The sequence below is a fragment of the Oncorhynchus tshawytscha genome, linkage group LG09 (assembly GCF_018296145.1).
Source record: "Oncorhynchus tshawytscha isolate Ot180627B linkage group LG09, Otsh_v2.0, whole genome shotgun sequence".
Taxonomy (NCBI): Eukaryota; Metazoa; Chordata; class Actinopteri; order Salmoniformes; family Salmonidae; genus Oncorhynchus; species Oncorhynchus tshawytscha.
The window spans coordinates 40,387,061-40,407,359 of NC_056437.1; the positions used below are offsets into that span (position 1 = coordinate 40,387,061).

The 20,299-nt window shown below is 42.5% G+C and overlaps 1 protein-coding gene across 21 annotated transcripts in view; it reads right to left on the reverse strand.

Annotated features, from left to right (window-relative positions):
* Positions 1 to 20,299, reverse strand: part of LOC112257981 (neural cell adhesion molecule 1) — a 301,900-nt gene that overhangs the window by 27,082 nt on the left and 254,519 nt on the right. For 11 of the 21 annotated variants that reach the window (XM_024431981.2, XM_024431979.2, XM_024431980.2 and 8 more), the window contains 3 exons: positions 16,100 to 16,196; positions 14,981 to 15,148; positions 10,586 to 10,711 (listed from right to left, as the gene is read on the reverse strand). In XM_024431981.2, coding sequence (XP_024287749.1) covers positions 10,586 to 10,711; positions 14,981 to 15,148; positions 16,100 to 16,196 — 391 coding nt within the window. Of the gene's footprint in view, positions 1 to 4,118; positions 4,167 to 7,951; positions 7,988 to 8,429; positions 8,445 to 10,585; positions 10,712 to 14,980; positions 15,149 to 16,099; positions 16,197 to 20,299 lie in introns of all 21 variants that reach the window. The other 10 variants (XM_024431972.2, XM_024431973.2, XM_024431982.2 and 7 more) reach the window with 4 other exon arrangements.

Sequence of the window (20,299 nt, forward strand, 5' to 3'; positions counted from 1 at the left end):
TTGCCTCGTGCATCTTTCTTTGAAACAGTATTTCCTCTGGACTGGAAATAATGCGAAAATCAGTTCGATACTATTTCTACACACAAAAAATAGTGGCTTTGTATAAGACTGTCGCTTATACTTTGGCTCTTGACCATAAAGGATCTTCATACAGCCTTGTGGTCTGTATAAATTGAACATTTTGGCTCCAACCAAGACAGTTATGTAAAAGAAAAGAAAAACAGAGGAAACTCTGCAGTATTAACAATACTGATTGACAAAGCACATTGTAAAATGTTACATGCGCAATGAAATATGGTATGCCAATATGACAACTACTGTATGACCACATGAAGCATTGGGGGAGGGGGGGGGGTTAAAGTATTTGGGACACATTTGACATTCAGTCACACATTGTACAATTGCATACTGTATCTAAGGCCATATTGTCAAAAGATATGGTCACGACGTATGAGAATGCAGTGTAAACCCATACCATAGTATAAATTCCCATACTTTAAGATATTATGCTTAATATGTTTATAGAGGAAAGAAACATGAATTACAGAAACACAGAGTGGACTCTGAACTTCATTTTATGAATTCTAAACACACCACTAGACATAAAACATACTTACTCCGATTAGCTGGTGTCAAATACATTTAACGTATGCACATGCAAACACACCTGAAGCCTTTAGTGCAAATTCCTCATGTCATATTTCACATTTAGCCAGCTAGAATACTAATCACACATGAAGGCAATCAGTATTGATAAATGACTAAATCTTTTAATATGATTTACATAGACCTTACAGTGCATTCGGAAAGTATTCAGACCCCTTGACTTTTTCCACATTTTGTTACGTTACAGCCTTATTCTAAAATGGATGAAATTGTTTTTTTCCCTTCATCAATCTACACAAAATACCCCACAATGACAAAGGAAAAACTGGTTTAGAAATGTTTACAAATTAATAAAAAGTAAAAAAATGAAAACCCTTTACTCAGTACTTTGTTGAAGCACCTTTGGCAGCGATTACAGCCTCAAGTCTTCGTGGGTATGCCACTACAAGCTTGGCACACCTGTATTTGGCGAGTTTCTCCCATTCTTCTCTGCAGATCCTCTCAAACTCTGCCAGGTTGGATAGGGAGTGTCGCTGCACAGCTATTTTCAGGTCTCTCCAGAGATGTTTGATCAGGTTCAAGTCCGGGCTCTGACTTTGCCACTCAAGGACATTCAGACCCGAAGCCACTCATGCGTTGTCTTGGCTGTGTGCTTCAGGTCGTTGTCCTGTTGGAAGGTGAACCTTCACCCCAATCGGAGGTCCTGAGTGCTATGGAGCAGGTTTTCATCAAGGATCTCTCTGTACTTTGCTCCAGTCATCTTTCCCTCAATCCTGAATAGTCTCCCAGTCCCTGCCGCTGAAAAACATCCCCACAGCATAATGCAGCCAACACCATGCTTCACCGTAGGGATGGTGCCAGGTTTCCTCCAGACATGACGGTTGGCATTCAGGCCAAAGAGTTCAATCTTGGTTTCATTCGACCAGAGAATCTTGTTTTGCATGGTCAGAGTCTTTAGTTGCCTTTTGGCAAACTCCAAGCGGGCAGTCATGTACCTTTTAATGAGAAGTGGCTTCCATCTGGTCACTCTACCATAAAGGCCTGATTGGTAGAGTGCTGCAGAGAAGGTTGTCCTTCTGTAAGGTTCTCCCATCTCCACAGAGGAACTCTGGAGCTCTGTCAGAGTGACCATCAGGTTCTTGGTCACCTCCATGACCAAAGCCTTTCTCCCCCGATTGGCCAGGAGGCCAGCTCTAGGAAGAGTCTTGCTGGTTCCAAACTTCTTCCATTTAAAATTGGAGGTAACTGTGTTCTTGGGGACCTTCAATGCTGCAGAAATATTAGATGCCCTTCTCCAGATCTGTGCTTTGACACAAACCTGTCTCGGAGCTCTACGGACAATTCCTTTGACCTCATGGCTTGGTTTTTGCTCTGACATGCACTGTCAACTGTGGGACCTTATATAGACAGGTGTGTGCCTTTCCAAATCATGTCCAATCAATTGAATTTACCACAGGTGGACTCCAATCAAGTTGAAGAAACATCTCAAGGATGATTAATGGAAACAGGATGCACCATAGCTACATTTTGAGTCTCATAGCAAAGGGTCTGAATATGTAATAAGTAAATAAGTTATGTTTTTTTATTTTTAATAAATTAGCAAAAACATGTAAAAACCTGTTTTTTGCTTGGTCATTATGAGGTATTGTGTGTAAATTGATGAGGAAAAATGTGTATTTAATCAATTTTAGAATAAGGCTGTAACGTAACAAAATGTGTAAAAAGCCAAGGGGCCTCAATACATTCCGAATGCACTGTATATGCACTACAATTTAATATTCTACAAGTGAGTCAAAATCAAATTTGTAACTAATAGAGCACTGTTATATTAGAGCTGTTATATGATGTATATTGGTTAGCCTAGAAATATACTTGGCACATGACCTACAAAATAGTTCCTCAGGTATCCTTAGATTTTCTACATTAGACAGATAACAGCAATTTGACAGACCCATAGCACAGCCACACACAATGAACACAACTATACTGTACACCAGGGCCCAATGTTGACCCATAGCAGCATCAAAGCATTCAGCCAATCAAATCAGCCATGCTTATCCCAACAATACTTTAGGGATACCCGATTTGCCCTTCCCAAACATGTATGTATCCAAATTCTTAAGAGCATTAAACATATGAAAAGGCTACACATGTGGGAACTTCAAAATTTAAACAACAAACCACAACTTTCCTAGTCAATTCAAAAATAATCTCATCAGTAAGTGACATCAACAACCATGAGTCTCAGTACAATTCTACAAGAAAACATAGCTTTATCGTATAAAAGGAAGTCGCTTATTCATGCCTCTCGTTCTTCACCACCTGAGCCTTTTTTTATTTTATCCCTCCCCTTTTCCCTTTCCATCCTTCTCTTTTAATGAAGGACAGGAGTTATGTTAGGACGGATTCACATCCCTACGGTTTGGCATTCATTAGTTTGTTTAAAATATTGGTCAAATCAAAATACTGCTGTCTTTTTTTTCTAAGCAGTCTGATCTTCATGTTGTTTACTGTATGGTATTATCCCTGTGGCCATCCTTCAAAGCACAGCATGCCGATGGCTGGGCAACATTGTCCAATTGTAGGCAGCAGACACCGTCACCCTCCTTTTTTTTTAAATCACAGAATGGTTCTCTTTCAAAAACCTCCGGTCTGTCAGAATAATCTCTGTCTCGCCTCACTGTCTGTCAAACCAGGCTCCCTTATTCTCGACAGGTATATGTAACGCATGCTGTAATGGTTACCCATGGGACACCCGGAATGTTACCTGACGTCACTGTCAATACCATAGCCACCAGGGGAAAGAGAGAAGGGGAGGGAGCTGCCTACATCTTAGAAGAGTGTTCAAACATTGCACCTGGCTTAGCAGAGGAGCCACAGACACACAGACAGGAAGAGAGATAGAATGAGCAGACTAGTTATATATCTAAAGGGCAGAGAAGCTCTTGGTGTGCTAACGCTAATGGTGGCGATGTTATTTAAATGGAAGGATGGTCACTTCCTTCTTTAGACTAATCAGACAACATGCAGCAGTGATCATTAATGTTACAGTGATCAATCCCCTAATAAAATGCGCGCTGCACTGCTTTGACATCAAAATAAATAATGTCTGTAAATCCCAATCGGAAGTTTACACTCTAAATTAAACGCACGGCAAACTGTGGGGGCCGATGCTAAATGCACAGTGGTGTGAATATTGCTGATGAATACATGCGTTCATTGGAAGGAAATTAGAGGGAAATAGTAGAGGCAGTAGAGGGGAAACCTGTTTCTCGCAGGCGGAGGTTAGTCAGTGGAACTCTACTAAGGATCGAGGCAGTGAGCAGAGTCAGTGACTGTCTCTCTGTATCACATCCCTTTAACTAATAACAGTACATCAGTAGCTCCTTGTCACTACACCGGTTCTCTCTACAGAGTGATGACACAGCACTAAGCAGTGGTAAGACCAAGCAGACATAGAGGGACATCGGGGGTAGAGAGAGAGACACACCACATACTGCCGGCATACTCACTAAGGGCTGCACTTGTTGAAGGAATGAAGGTTGGTGTCACTGACGAAACTGCAAGATGGTGAAAACATGGTGAGAGGTGCCCGTGATTGCCCAGAGAGGGCAGTGCCAGTCGTTAGTGTTACAGACGACTGGCTGTTCTGATGGCAGAGCACCACCTCGGTACACATCAGTCATCTACTGGCACCAACACACCACAGAGCGTAATTTCGACTTTCACATAAGGCTTATGCTGAGCAGCATGAAACACCTCACGAACAAGAGCACTTCAAAATCATGATGTACGGGACAACATCACATTCATAATAAGAATATGTCATATCACAGGTCTATTCATGCCATTATCTGAGATGCTTCTACCATGGAATGTAGAGCAGTGTATTTTACTGTGTTTTTATCAGTAAAATCAGCTGGAATCTACATTGTACAGCAATAAACTAAAGTTTCACACCAAAAATGATTCTTATCTTCATTAGGAACACCAGCAGGTAGCACATGTACTGCCCCGTAAATTCTAAATACATAATTGGCTTCCCCACATTCCCCACACAATTCCTAAGGGCAGATGAGTTTGCACAAGGCTTGTTTAAAGCAGGTAGAATAGCTGTTTGTCATTGTTCGACAATCATCAATAGAATTGAACCCACTTTAGCAACAAACTAATTTCATTCCAACTAAGCTGATTTCTCAAGATAATCACGAGTCATTACCCACAAGGTAGGTGTCCTCGTAAGAACCACAGATCTGTACAAAGACTCATGATGACTTAATGAAAAATGTATCATTGTTTGTCAGCTGAAAAGAGTGAGATTAGAAACGATTCTCTTGTATGACACACATCGTGTTATTAGTGACAAAAGCATATTGTGTAAGGGAACCATAAAATAGACTATCAGTGTAAAAATCAGCCTAGTTTGCTAGGCTGTTTGTACACAAGTGGGGGTAGAACTGTCTAAGGTAACCAGAGTTTTTGTTCCAGGGGTGTCAGGCCTTCCTTAGATACACACACGAGGTGAGAAATGTTATGGCAGACAAAGACACTAAAGTGATAAAAGCAACATTGACAGAACGCTTGGTAGAACACAGTCAATTTAAAAGGAGAATCGTTTTAATTTGAAAGTAGTGCAGTATCGCAGAAAGCAATAATCCACTCCACAAATCTTTGAAAAAAAGCATGTCCACTTTTGACATGATATTTGCAAGAACCGCTCAAAAGCCATCGACTTTGCAAAGAAGCATCACACTGCTTGACTCCCTGTAAACTCTCATCAGTTCAGAAACAGAAGTACAATCAGAAACTCACAATAGAGTTGTTTCACCGGTGAGAAGTTGAGTGATAATCCATCTTGCATGAGCAGGCCAGCAACTTTGTCTGGCAATGCGCAGATATTGCAAATGACATATTTGTGGTAAATTCCAGGGAAGATATGTTTTGAGAAAATGGGGAAAATTACTTAAGGATTTTTTTTTAACCTTTTAATTATTAATAGGGATTAGGACATTTTGGCTAGCTAGATAAGAACCAATTCAATAGCCTCCCGAGTGGTGCAGAGTTCTAAGGCACAGCATCACAGTGCTGAGGCACCACAGCCAGCAGTGACCGGGAGTCCCAATTGGCCCAGCCCCGACCAAGTCAGGTAGGGGAGCTCTAACGACTTCTTGTGGGCGCCTGCAAGCTGACTTCGGTCGTCAGACTTCCGGGTTTAGAAGCAGCATGTCTTGTCCTACCCCTTTCCCGAGACCATTGGGGAATTGCAGTGATGAGACAAGGTCGTATCTATCAATTGGATATACCGAAAATGATGTAAGATTACAAATAAAGAACAAGAAAAAATTACCAATTTAAAAAATGTCTGCGCAATTGCATAAAAGCTAAGAGGCAGCCAAGGTATTTATAGCCAAGTTTCTACGGTGCCCCAGCCAAGGCACCTAAATCATGTTAGAAGTGTTTCTGAAAAACCAATTAGTTGAAAAATGCCAAGAGAGGCTGAGACATCCCTAGAAAGGCGTACTCACTGTCCAATTACGTCAGGTCACCAGCTGTACTGCTGCTCGTTATGCTGCCAGTGATCTCCTTTTGCCCAGCCTGAGTGTGTAGGGAGCATTTTGTGTGGTAGCTGTTGTTGTACATGTAATTTGAAGTGCGGTTGATGATGTTAGAACAGTCGAATTCAGGGGTCTCCAAACTTCCGTCACCACCTCAGCCTCAATCACCATGGCTGGCTCACTGGTGACTCCACCTACAGAGTTAAAGAGCTCCTCATCCATGCCACCTACAATGTTGTTCTCAGGGCTATTGCCATGGGTCACAGGGTCTCTGTTGCCTTGGCTGGACGGAGGCTCAGTGTGGTCATGGCAACAAGGAGGGGCCTTGCTACAGAAACAGCTGTGATACTGTACCTTGGACATTCGTGCTGCCCTCTGTAGGTTGTTAGGTGGACCTCAATACATGGGGTAGTGTCCTCTGTCTTCGACATGGTGCCCATGACTACACCTCCCTGGTCCTCAGCTGTACTCTCTTTGGTTGAAATGTCCTGGGGTTCTGGTAAGTTACAGCAACCTCAAGCATTGTGTCAGCCCTCAGGGAATCATCCTATCCCTTTGCAGGTTATATGGACCCCTGGGTCACTATATTTCTAAATTAAGACTTGTCTTCTGTCCTCAACTGATGAATACACTGTGTAGAATGGTTTTATGCCATTTAGCAGATGCTCTTATCCAGAGTGAGTGCATACATTTTCATGCTGGTACACCGTGGGAAAGGAAATCACAACCCTGATGTTGCAAGCGCCATGCTCTACCTACTGGGCCACACGGGGACCTAGTACAATGGCATGACACAAATGTACATGTGAGCACTCACTAGGACCTTTCTTGTAGTCCCTACTATGACATACACGCCTGCACACACAACCTAATTAAAGGAGATGAGTTAACTTGTATAACCAGAATACATCTACTTAGCTCAATACTTTGAAATAATTCCTCAATTAAATGTAATTTAACATCAACAGCTTTGGACTACATTTACAAGTTGTCCCTTCCACTCGAAATAGTATAGTAACTGCATACAGCAATAGAGAAGACTAAAGTTGATGACATCCCTGGGCTCCTGGTTATTCACGCAGGCCCTGATGAATGTTAAGTGAGTGTTGAGTGTTCGGACCATTATCCCACCAATCACCTCTCCCATCCAGACGGGTTCACCTCCACTACAAAAACAGATGATGCGATCCATCTCCTCCAAGAGAATCCGTATAATTTAGAGATATGGTCTTTGTTGCGCTTCTCTGCCTTCTGTATCAGAGTCTTGTGAGGGGAAAAATAGGCTTCTCAGTAATGGGGCCTCACACTGTCATGGCTGAACAGAGATACTATAAACCCAGAGGAAAAGCAGATTGTCTGGCGAATTAGGGATGCCTTAATAACGGCAACAAACTATCAGCTGAGGCTGAACCGAGGCTGAATCCTGTCTGTTGCCGATTTCTCAAGTTACATTAAAATTGTTCCGCATTAACCATGAGTCATCATTGCGGCTCAGGCCTTTGTTTGTAAATGCTACTGTATTAGCAATGACACTCTCCCAACATGTTGTTATTTCTCCTTATGTTCATACTAATTACTGCGTATATGTACAATTGGCTAAGGGATGAGTGACTATTTGCAGTCAATCAGGGGTCAATCAGTTCACTGTACAAAGGGAAAGGGGACAAGTCACAGGGGAGAAGCAAGTACTATAAATGATCTATGGAACTATGGAATTGCTATGGTACATGGTCACTCACTTATTATAAATTCAATGTCTATGTTAAGAAACTACAACAACTAAGACAAACCTGAGTCCACGTTAGAGTAATGAAATGGTATGCCACCTGGAAAGGTTTATGAGACAAGAGATATTGCGTGAGTATTTGCTTGAAGGCAAATACTCTACCAAAATGCCCCAATCAAAAGGTTGAGGCAATGGTCAAGTAAATTCTTAATTCTATGACATAACAGACCAAATTCCATTGTTGAAAGTAAATGTATCTACACCAGTTTCCCAACTCCAGTCCTTGAATACCCTCAACAGAACACATTTTATTTGTTGTAGCACTGGAAAAACATACCTGATTCAACTCATCGAGGGATTGACCAGGGCAAACATTTGGGGGTTGGGGGTACTCGAGGACTGAAGTTGGGAAACACTTTATCTACACTACTACTACCACCAATAGTTAATTCAGTATTTTTTTTACAAAGATTTCAGAAATGAATTTTTAAAATAAACGGATGAAATGAAAACAAAGACAAAGAAAAGGGATGAGAACTTACTTGTGAAAGCATAGCCTGAGAAGTCAAAGTGAACAAAAAGAGATGGGTAAGCATGAATAACAAAATCAGTAGAAATAGAAACAATGAGAACAGAATGGTAGAAGTTGACTGTCCTGTCACTTCAGAATTGACTATGAACCATGACCGACAGTGATAATAGGATAGTTCACTTTTGTAATATATATATATATATATATAACAGTAAAAAAAGAAGCAAGTATTCTAAATTTAGAGAACTCAATAAAAATACCAAATCAATGTACTTTATCATCAATTAGGCATGTTAAAGGGCAACTGCACCACTTTTTGATTTCATATTCCTCATCTCCAGCACCAAACCAGTGTTTACATTTGTAAAAATGGCACGTTTCAATGATCTATGGTTAAAAAGATAAGAAAGGTCCTAAAAAAATACTTCTTTGTGAAATCACAGGTTAGGATTAAAAGTTTTTAAAAAACAGGGATTTTCAAAATCTGGAAAGGGTTTCTAGCCAGAGGGAGGTTTTTTTCTTGATTCCCACGTCGCCGCGAATCTCAGTGTTTGAAAATCACTTAATTAAAAAAAAAAACTTTGATGATGACATTCGGTATAACATTCTAACATATTTTTTTTTCTCCTACAAAACAAATACGCTGTTTTCATATATGTAAACACTGGTTTGATTCTGGAGATAATGAATATGAGGTTGAAAAGTGGGAGAGTTGCTCTTTAAGGATCCTGGATAGACTTAAAATTATGTCACTGTACTTTTAAGCTAAGAAAACATCCAGAGCATTATGAAATCACTGTTTATCTGATTTAAAAAAAGGTACTCAATGCTCCAAATTACGAAGTAATAACAGGACAAGGCATCCCTCTAGACTTCAGACTGAAAAAAGGGTAAATCCAAGTGGCAGCTAAGGGTGACTGCTGCAGAAGCAGAAGGTTTAAAGCACAGATGGAAGCGTGGCAAGAAGCAGAACCGAATCAGACTGATTCATGCCTTAAATACAATGTGTTGAATCAGAACGGAATAAACCTTTATAACTAGCGAGCACAGCAACTTCAAGCAGCATGACTGGCAAACTAGGAGGGAGAAGAGAAAAGATGGGGTGGCTATTCCATTCCAACTCTCTAATTCCTTCAGCACCTGTGTTTTGGGATGGCTATCGCAGTGTGTGAATCTCGCCAGATTAATATTATGCTATTTCATTAAGCAGCTCTTCCAAGTTTTTTCCACTTACTTAATGTGTGTAAAGTGGCCTTAAAAAAACAGCCAAAAAGAGGAGCAATTATAAACTAATCAGGAAGTACATTTGTCTCTAACTATGCCCATGCTACTCTAGAAGTATAACAATATTTTCACTGCCTGACTTTTGGATTTTTCCGTAGCGAGAATGTGCAGAAACAACCTCTTCTTACTCGTGACGGCATCTGAGATTCAGAATAACAATCCCTCAGTGTTGACTTATCTGAAGATACCATTATTCCATACGATATTCCATTATATTGGCAAATGTATAATGTATGGTTTTATTCCAAATTCACTATGCTTTAGAAGTTTAAGAATTTCCAGGAGTGATGCTTCAGTGATGGTTGTGTAGTAAGTGATGCTTCAAAGTGATGTTCACACAAAACTCCTTTCAATCAATTATTAGGTAGTAGCATTCATTGATCCATCAAATATCTGTCGAGAGAAAATCTCAAAATGACAAAGGATTATGCTCTGATAACTTCAGTTGTCCTCATGAAGAACTGTGACAAACACACAGACACTATGGTCACAAGGAGCAGTGTGTGTGTGTGTGTGTGTGTGTGTGTGTGTGGGGAGGGTGGTACAGAAACTAGGATTGCACCCCCCTTTCACCCTCCATTATATGAAGCACTAGGTCCCTAGCCCTCCTTCCCCAAATCTTCCATGCAAACAGACACGCAGTCTGGGGTCAGTTGGCAATGCATCCCCGGAGTGGAGTGGCTGGTCTATCAGAGATCGGAAGGGGGATGCATTATGCTTTTGGCGCAGGGGGCTTGGGGTGGTCGTGGCTGGATGGCTAGACTGCACTAGGTGGTGATGGGGAGGAAAAGCATTACGGTCAGGTGAGTGCTATCGCTCTGCAGGAGGGACAGGGAAGAAGGGAGGGAGCAGGAGGGAACAGGGAAGGAGGGAGGCACTTACGGACTGGCTCAGTCTTGAAGTTCTGGGGAGAGCTGCTCTCGCCCTCGCCCTTGCCGTTGATGGCGGACATCTTGACCTCATAGAAGGTCTCGGGCTTCAGGCCAACGATGGTGATCATGCTCAGGCCTGTCGGAGGAAAAAGGGTTTTAGAAAGCTCCAATAAAGCGACTCATCATGGACCCAGTCACCCGGCTGGCTGATGAAACCCTTGTCTTGGATGGGTCTAGGAAGAGTAATGCGATGGTAGGGTTTGTGCTGAAAAGAGTAGAGGACAGGACAGAGTGCTGGCTGTTATTTTGATCTCCTCTCTTTCCAGGAGCAAGGCAGTGTGGTGGAGAAGATTGTGAGCGGAGAGGGGGTGTGATGGCATGACTGTTTCTTGTGTATGAGCGAGCGTGGAGGCTCGTCCTCGTTTGTTTGAGTGAGTGTGTGGGGAGGTGTATTGCTTGACCCTGTGTGTGTGGGGGCGAGGGTGTGCGAGAAAGTCATATGTTGAGGTTGGTTATGTTTGTTTCATGAGTAGATTTTTTTCCACAACAAGCAGGACATTCTCCAAACACCCGACAGGGACGACATCCCCGTTTTTTGCAAGAGGAAGCAAAGCAGGTACAGAGGTCAAAGAGCCGATGCCTCGTGAGGACCCGGAAAAGGCGAGTGGAAAAGCTGCAGTTACCGCCAATACTACTCACCAACGTGCAATCATTGGACAATAAATTAGACGAGGTACGATCACGAATATCCTACCAACGGGACATCAAAAACTGTAATATCCTATGTTTCATTGAATCGTGGCTGAATGACGATGTAGAGATTCACTTAGCAGGACATACGCTGACCCGGCATGATAGAACAGCACACTCCGGTAAGACGGGGGGGGGCGGTCTGTGCATATTTTGTAAACAACAGCTGGTGTACGAAATCTAAGGAAGTCTCTAGATTTTGCTCACCTGAAGTAGAGTATATTGTAGGCCACACTACTCGCCTAGAGAGTTTTCAGCTATACTTTCGTGGCTTTACCACCACAGACAAATGCTGGCACTAAGACCGCACTCAGCCAGCTACATAAGGAAATAAGCAAACAGGAAACCACTCACCCAGAGGCGGCGCTCCTAGTGGCCAGAGACTTTAATGCAGGGAAACTTAAATCAGTTCTACCAAATTTCTATCAACATGTTAAATGTGCAACGAGAGGGGAAAAAAATATAGATTGCCTGTACTCCACATACAAAGACGTGTACAAAGCTCTCCCTCGCCCTCCATTTGGTAAATCCGACCACAACTCTATCCTCCTGATTTATGCTTACAAGTAAAAATGAAAGCAGGAAGCACCAGTGACTCGGTCAATAAAAAATAGTGGTCAGATGAAGCAGATGCTAAACTACAGGACTGTTTAGCTATCACAGACTGGAACATGTTCCGGGATTCTTCCAATGGCATTGAGGAGTACACTGGCTTTATCAATAAGTGCATTGAGGACGTCGTCCCCACAGTGACTGTACGTACCCCAACCAGAAGCCATGGATTAAAGGCAACATTCACACTGAGCTAAAGGGTAGAGCTGCCGCTTTCAAGTTGCGGGAATCTAACCCGGAAGCTTACAAGAAATCCTGCTATGCCCTGCGACGAACCATCAAACAGGCAAAGCGTCAATACAGGGCTAAGATTGAATCATACTACACCGGCCTCTGACGCTCGTCTTATGTGGCAGTGCTTGCAAACTATTACAGACTACAAAGGGAAGCACAGCTGCAAGCTGCCCAGTGACACAAGCCTACCAGACGAGCTAAATCACTTCTATACTCGCTTCGAGGCAAGCAACACTGAGGCATGCATGAGAGCATCAGCTGTTCCGGACGACTGTGTGATCACGCTCTCCGTAGCCAGTGTGAATAAGACATTAAAAACAGGTCAACATACACAAGGCTGTGTGGCCAGACGGATTACCAGGACGTGTGCTCCAGGCATGTGCTGACCAACTGGTAGGTGTCTTCACTGACATTTTCATCATGTCCCTGATTGAGTCTGTAATACCAACATGTTTCAAGCAGACCACCATAGTCCCTGTGCCCAAGAACACAAAGGCAACCTGCCTAAATGACTACAGACCCATAGCACTCAAGTCTGTAGCCATGAAGTGCTTTGAAAGGCTGGTAATGGCTCACATCAACACCATTATCCCTGAAACCCTAGACCCACTCCATTTTGCATACCACCCAAACAGATCCACAGATGATGCGATCTCTATTGCACTACAAACTGCCCTTTCCCACCTCGACAAAAGGAGCACTTATGTGAGAATGCTATTCATTGACTACAGCTCAGCGTTCAACACCATAGTGCCCTCAAATCTCATCACTAAGCTAAGGATCCTGGGACTAAACACCTCCCTCTGAAACTGGATCCTGGACTTTCTGATGGGCAGCTACCAGGTGGTGAGGGTAGGTAGCAACACATCTGCCACGCTGATCCTCAACACTGGAGCTCCCCAGGGGTGTGTGCTCAGTCCCCTCCTGTACTCCCTGGCCAGGCACGACTCCAACATCATCATTAAGTTAGCAGACGACACAACAGTGGTGGGCCTGATCACCGACAACGACGAGACAGCCATTAGGGAGGAGGTCAGAGACCTGGCCGGGTGGTGCCAGAATATCAACCTATCCTTCAACGTAACCAAGACAAAGGAGATAATTGTGGACTACAGGTAAGGAGGACCGAGCACGCCCCCATTCTCATCAACAGGGCAGTAGTGAAGCAGGTTGAGCGCTTCAAGTTCCTTGGTGTCCACATCAACAACAAATTAGAATGGTCCAAACACACCAAAACCGTTGTGAAGAGGGCACGACAAAGCCTATTCCCCCTCAGGAAACTAAACGATTTGGCATGGGTCCTGAGATCCTCAAAAGGTTCTACAGCTGCAACATTGAGAGCATCCTGACTGGTTGCATCACTGCCTGGTACGGCAATTGCTCGGCCTCTGACCGCCAGGCACTACAGAGGGTAGTGCGTATGGGCCAGTACATCACTGGGGCTAAGCTGCCGGCCATCCAGGACCTCTACACCAGGCGGTGTCAGAGGAAAGCCCTAAAAATTGTCAAAGACCTCAGCCACCCCAGTCATAGACTGTTCTCTTTACTACCGCATGGCAAGCGGTACCGGAGTGCCAAGTCTAGGACAAAAAAGCTTCTCAACAGTTTTTATCCCCAAGCCATAAGACTCCTAAACAGGTAATCAAATGGCTACCCGGACTATTTGCATTGTGCGCCCCCCACCCCCAACAACCCCTCTTTTACACTGCTGCTACTCTCTGTTTATCATATATGCACACTCACTTTAACTATACATTCATGTACATATTACCTCAATTGGGCCGACCAACCAGTGCTCCCGCACATTGGCTAACCGGGCTATATGCATTGTGTCCCGCCATCCACCAACCCGTCTTTTACGCTACTGCTACTCCCTGTTTATCATATACAGTATGCATAGTCACTTTAACCATATCTACATGCTACCTCAAACAGCCTGACTAACCGGTGTATGTATGTAGCCTCGCTACTCTGTATGGCCTGTCTTTTTACTGTTGTTTTATTTCTTTACTTACCTATTGTTCACCTAATACCTTTATTTGCACTATTGGTTAGCCTGTAAGTAAGCATTTCAATGTAAGGTCTACTTGTTGTATTCGGCGCACGTGACAAATAAACTTTAATTTTATTTGATATCTGCATGCATTCGTCGGCAGGCCTTACACCGTGTGACTTATGTGTGAACCAAGTTGTTTTAAGTTTGTGTGCTTCTGTGCTAGAAGGGATTCCTGTGTGTGTGTGTGTGTGTGTGTGTGTGTGTGTGTGTGTGCGTGTGTCAGGCTGGGCTCAAGGCTGACAGAACAGCTTGTCAACAATCTGCTGACATATCCCATGTGAGCATGGATAAGACAGACAGACCAACAGATAAACACAGTGCCACATATACTCGACAGGAAGGAGGGCCTGTCAGCCCCTGACAGATTTGTTATTTAGTGCATCTTTGTGTTTGTCGTCATTTCGGCTGAATCACTGTGCTGACAATTAAATTCTAATATCAACCCCAACATCTCACATAGGTTTTGATATTTTATTTACATGTTATTTATCCCATTGAGATGGATTTGTCTCTTCCAAGAAAACACTGGCAAAGACTCAATATGAAAGGTATTAATAATGCTCTGACACTAGGTTATGTTTCAACAAACGGGCCTTATTCAGAACTGAAGGCTGACGTTCACATTTCAACCATCTGGCATAAACTAGTCTACTTGGAGTCCTACTGGCAATGTCATTTTGTGGTGGGCTGCTCAGTATGTCTGTCTGTGTGTGTGTCTGTATGTGTGTGTGTGTGTGTGTGTGTACAACTCACCCTCCTCTGCATCGTACTCCCTGCCGGTCCAGTCTTCACCCTGCATGCGCCACTCTGCCCGGTACTTGAGGATGGCAACGCCGCCGCTGGCATCGGGCTCCTCAAACTCCACAACGGCGGTGCTGGAGAAGGGCTCCACTCGCTCGATGGCGGGTGCCGACGGCACATCTACACAACACCACAGAGACATACAGGTTAAATCCTGGCCCTCGAGACCCACGGGATGTGCAGCCAATCAGACTCAAGGATTCAACCAATCATATAAAGAGAAATGTGCACGGATTCATCCAGTCAAAAGGCCATATATGAAGAGATCAGCCAATCACGGTTTTAAGGTTTTGGAAGTCCCATGATACTACAGGCAACGGGAGCTACATGTGAAATGATGTCCCAACTGCAAGGGAATTATCCATTGGCAAGAACATGTTGGGGTGATATTCTGAGACACACATGGTTTACTGACACTGGACACAGGGAAACAATTGTAACAGCCAAATCTGCCATATCTTTTCACAACTAGCTTTAAAAAATGTAAGAATGGTTCTTCCATTGGTGCAGTCACAAGCACAGTGCCACTTCACTAACAAATGTGTTAAAGTGGCAGTCACCACTGTGTTGCAGATGAATAAAATAACGCTTGTCCAACTACCCTTGACGTCTGTACTGCTTTATAGTCCACCAAAATAGCAGCCTTAAATGTGTACTTAACGCCAAAATGTCTTTGTAAACGCCCTGGAAATTACACCCATTATGTTTTTAAATCACAATTGCATTTCACCTTTAACAACTGCAAAGTAACTGATCTTGAAGCTAAAAGCCCTATGTTGACCTCCAGATGTGATGTATGAAACTGACACAGAAATACTTGTGGTTTCGGAAGTAAAATCGAGACCAAACTTCTGAACTGTTCCAGAAATAATTGGTTGAAGCTGCTTAAGGTGTGCTAACGACACTGTGTGGCTGTACTATATGCACCTTCCATTTAACTAAAATACAAACTTTCTATTGCCATATTTGTTCAGCTATACAGTATCAAATGTTTTAATAATGAATACATATGAATCATCTGAATAAGGGAAATCAGTGTACAGTATCACAGAGTAAGCCCTGTTGACTGACCTGCTGGGATCAGGAGGAACTCCTTGGACTCTGCTCCGATCATGTTGGTAGCTGTGCAGTTGTAGCTTCCAAAGTCATTCTGGGAATCTGGGGTGACCTGGAAGAAGATTTATTTTTTTCCTTCAATGATCTGATTTACCCCAGATGGTCTTGTTGATTACTGAGGATCTCATCGCCATGGTGCTAGCAGCGCTCTTTGTTCCTCACTGCTGGCGGACGTCTTGCTCGAAAATGATCGAGTAACAGGGGCAGTGGGCCCCTCTGGTGGCACCATTAACCAGGCATCTTAAGGTAAATGTGCCAGCGGGTCATACAGGCCTCTTTGCCACAGAGAGCGTTCTAGGTTCAGGGGACACTGGGCATGAAACCCACTTTTGAACGGGCACACTCACTGCCTGAGATTCCGCACAGAAGGTTATGCATGCTGACTGTGTCCACCCAGGTCCTGGGAAGAGACTCAATGCTTGCGTACCAAATGGCACCCTATTCTCATTATAAAGCTCTACTTAGAATCTTGGGCTCTGGTCAAGAGTAGTGAACTATATAGGGGATAGGGTGCAATTTGGGACGCAACCATTGACTGTGGTTTCCCAACAAGTTTCACGTGTGCTTTTATAAATGCCGAGATTAGGACCCGGGTCTCCCACGGCAGACGCCACTGTCAAAGATTTTTATAACTTAACCAAGATCGACCACAGCCTGTCGTTTCCAATGGGAACAGATGAGTCATAGTGGGCAGAACAAGCAAGGTGGTGGGCAGAACAAAGCACGAGCTAGTGAGATCCTATTGTCCCATTTTAGCATGCATCTGCCCGTTAGAGAACACCTACTCCGTGAAATGTGCAATAACTCAATTCGCCTTTGCACTCCTAAACAATGCAATTTAGTCCAATCTGTTCATAGCAGATTTTAGTTTTGGGAATAAAAAAAACTGTATTGAGAGCCTCTAGAGTGGCGCAGCTGTCTAAGGCACTGCATCACATGCAATGCTAGGGGCATTACTACAGACCTGGGTTCATTTCCCGGGCTGTGCAAACAAACGGCTGTGGCTGGGAATCAGTTGAATGGTGTTTCCTCCGACACATTGGTGCGGCTGGTTCATGAGTTAAGCTGGCAGGTGTTATGAGTGCGGTTAGGCGGGTCATGTTTCAAAGGACGCATGACTCCACGTTTGTAGCGATGCTCTCTCTACAAAGCTTCTATTGAGATCAAATGTTTCATCGATGAGAAAACTTGCAGAATGTCAGTCAAAATCCATCTTCTACCACTGCCGAGCATCCTCTCACTATGATATTTGGTAGTAAATGGATGCCTCACATTTATACTTCCAGTGAAATATCTATCTCATTCTTCTCTGTGCCAATGTCTTGACCACCCGCCCAACAGGGCCAACACTAATGTTTAAGTTGCAGGCAGGACTACCTCATCACATGACCATGAGCAACCATGACTGACGCATGTCCGCTAAACTTTCACAAGCTTTTTCACATTTGAATGTCAACTAGGGCTGTCAAACGATTAAAATGTAATCTAGTTTATCGCAGGATTTGCTGTGATTATTAATCACAAATGTATAATTTGCTCAAACTGAGCTGTAATTTCTATTTAAATTAATACAAAAAGCATTACAAGAATATTGCCGTTTTGATTTTGTCCAAAGTAACAATTAGCAAAATCTGGTAAATTGACAAGCACACTTTCTTTAACCTCAAAGTCAACTTGTTTTGTCATCGCATTGTTGTTTCTACTTGTATAGATTATGTATGTTGGATGTTTTCAGTGTATTTTGAACGCTTTCAGACAATGCGCAACAAAAAAAATGTGTGCACTAACTTGATTTAATTGGATTAACTGACAGCACAAATTCTTACATGTTAAAAAGGATAAATGGGGAAACACATAGCCTTCGCTTTTCTGTTCTTTTTACTGAGCTTCTTCCAACAGTTACTGACCAATGTATGAAGAGAGGTGTGCGCCTGCAGCAGTAACACATCCGAATGGATGGCTCAGAAATACAAAATAATCATTTTTAACACACTTGAATTATTATACTCAGGTAGGTTAAGTTACCTTAACAGAACTACATTACAAATAGCAATTGCATTGCTACAGCAATATGTTAACACTACCTCTTCACATGTGAGGAGAATAACACTATTTCACCAAAACATGTGAACCTGCAATTCCACATGTGAAAGTGAGATTTTCACATGAGTTTTCACATGTGAATGTTCTTTACATGTGAAACTGCAAATTACACATATGAAAATGCAAATTAGATTTACACATGTGAATTTGAGATTTTCACATGAGTTTCTCACACATGAAACTGCATATCTGATTTTCACATGTGAAAGTTCTTAACATGTGAAACAGCAATGCACATGTGTGGTGAACTCTAAATTAAAAATGCGTGACATTTAAATACAACATGTGAAAATTTGATTTTGACATTCGTTTTTTTGGGGTAAGGGTAACAATGTGTTTCTGGAGCTCTCAAGTGAGATGTAAAAAAAAAAGAAGTGAACTTTCATGTGCCTTAATAATAAACTTGTAGGTGATCTGTAAATAAAACGTTTTTTAAAATTAAGAGCCTAGTTTTTTTCTCACAGAGAAACTAAGGATCCTTCCTGGCTAGCCTTGAATGGCTAAGATAATGGAGGGGCTGGTCATGCTGAGAGATGGGTTCTGATTGTTTTACTATGCCACAGGCTACTGTCTATAACAGGCAGGTGTCACGACTTCTGCTGAAGTTGGTGCCTCTCCTTGTTCGGGCGGCTTTCTAGCTGCCACCGATCTACGTTTCTTTTTCTTTTTCTATTTGTTTTGTCTTGATTGTACACACCTGGTTCCCTTTACGTTATAATTATTTACCCTATTTAACCCTCTGGTTCCCAATATGTTTTGTGCGTGATTGTTCCTTGTTGAGTGTTAGTAGACTTCTGTGTTATGGTGTGTTTTCCCTGTGTGGAATTGTATGGTTATTTCTTTTCAAGTAAAGTACGTTATTTTACTCAGTTCTGTGTCCTGCGCCTGACTCCGTCCTCACCGCTGCACACTGACACTTGACAGTAGGGGTCTCCAACAGGTAGATCGCAAGCTACCAGTAGTTCGCAGCCCACATATGAGTGGCTCGCCAAGCAATTCTGAAAGTACATGCATTTTCTACATGTGTCCCATTGCAAACTTTCTGAAACAAGCTCCTGGCTACTATCCAAACAAAGCAACATTGGCATTACCCCACACCTAGTTAGCCACTATTGCCTTAAAAAGCCAAACTTAACAAATCTGCCAATTAATATCCAGCAGGTCTGTCTGTTTTGTGTGCGCATTTGTCTATCATTCAGTATGTAGCCAGTTAGGAATGCTAGTAATGATAAATATCTTGTGGGTAGACAGAAAGACTTTCTGCAAAAACCTTCTCAATTAAATGTTAACTGCAAAGTGGGCTTACATGACAGAAAATATCATGATTATTTGTATCAATTGGGTGGTCATCATTTTGCAAATTCTGCCATGACATGTGCTGCAGCAGTAGGCTGAAACGTCCCTAGACTGACACATTCCTCTCTTTCTAAATGTGTCATTAAATGGGAATGACACTCAAATATTTTTCTTCGTTTTTTTGTTGTTTAGACCTCAAAATTGGTCTTCTGATGTGATTTAAGCATTGACATGGACCCATTTTTTGTTGTTTCTCTATGAATAATTGTAATATTGAGAGTCAAAACCAAAATAATTTAAGCCAGGAAAAATTAAACAGAAAACAAAATTCTGGAAAATACAAAAGATAATTTGATAGGGCCCCTTAGTTGTTTATTAACCATTATTTTACCAGGTATATTGACAGAAAACACATCGCTTGTACACCTAGAACCCAGAGAAGAGGAGAATGTGCCTATTTGAAAGCTATAAAATATGTTTTAAAGAGAAATGTATTCAAGTAGCTCTCATGCTAGAAAAGGTTGGAGACCCCTGGTCTATAACATAATTGGGGGCTTCCCTGATCAGCAGTCTCCCGCAGATTTTTTGAAAAGATAATAGCAATGTCACTGAACAACTGTCATTGAACCAGACAATGCAGAGGTTTCTGATGACAGTGATGGGGAAGAAAGGAAGATCAACAGTTTTGGCCAACATTAAACCTAACTAGCTAGCTAATGTTAGTTGCTTGGTATCTAATGCCAGCTAGCATTATGA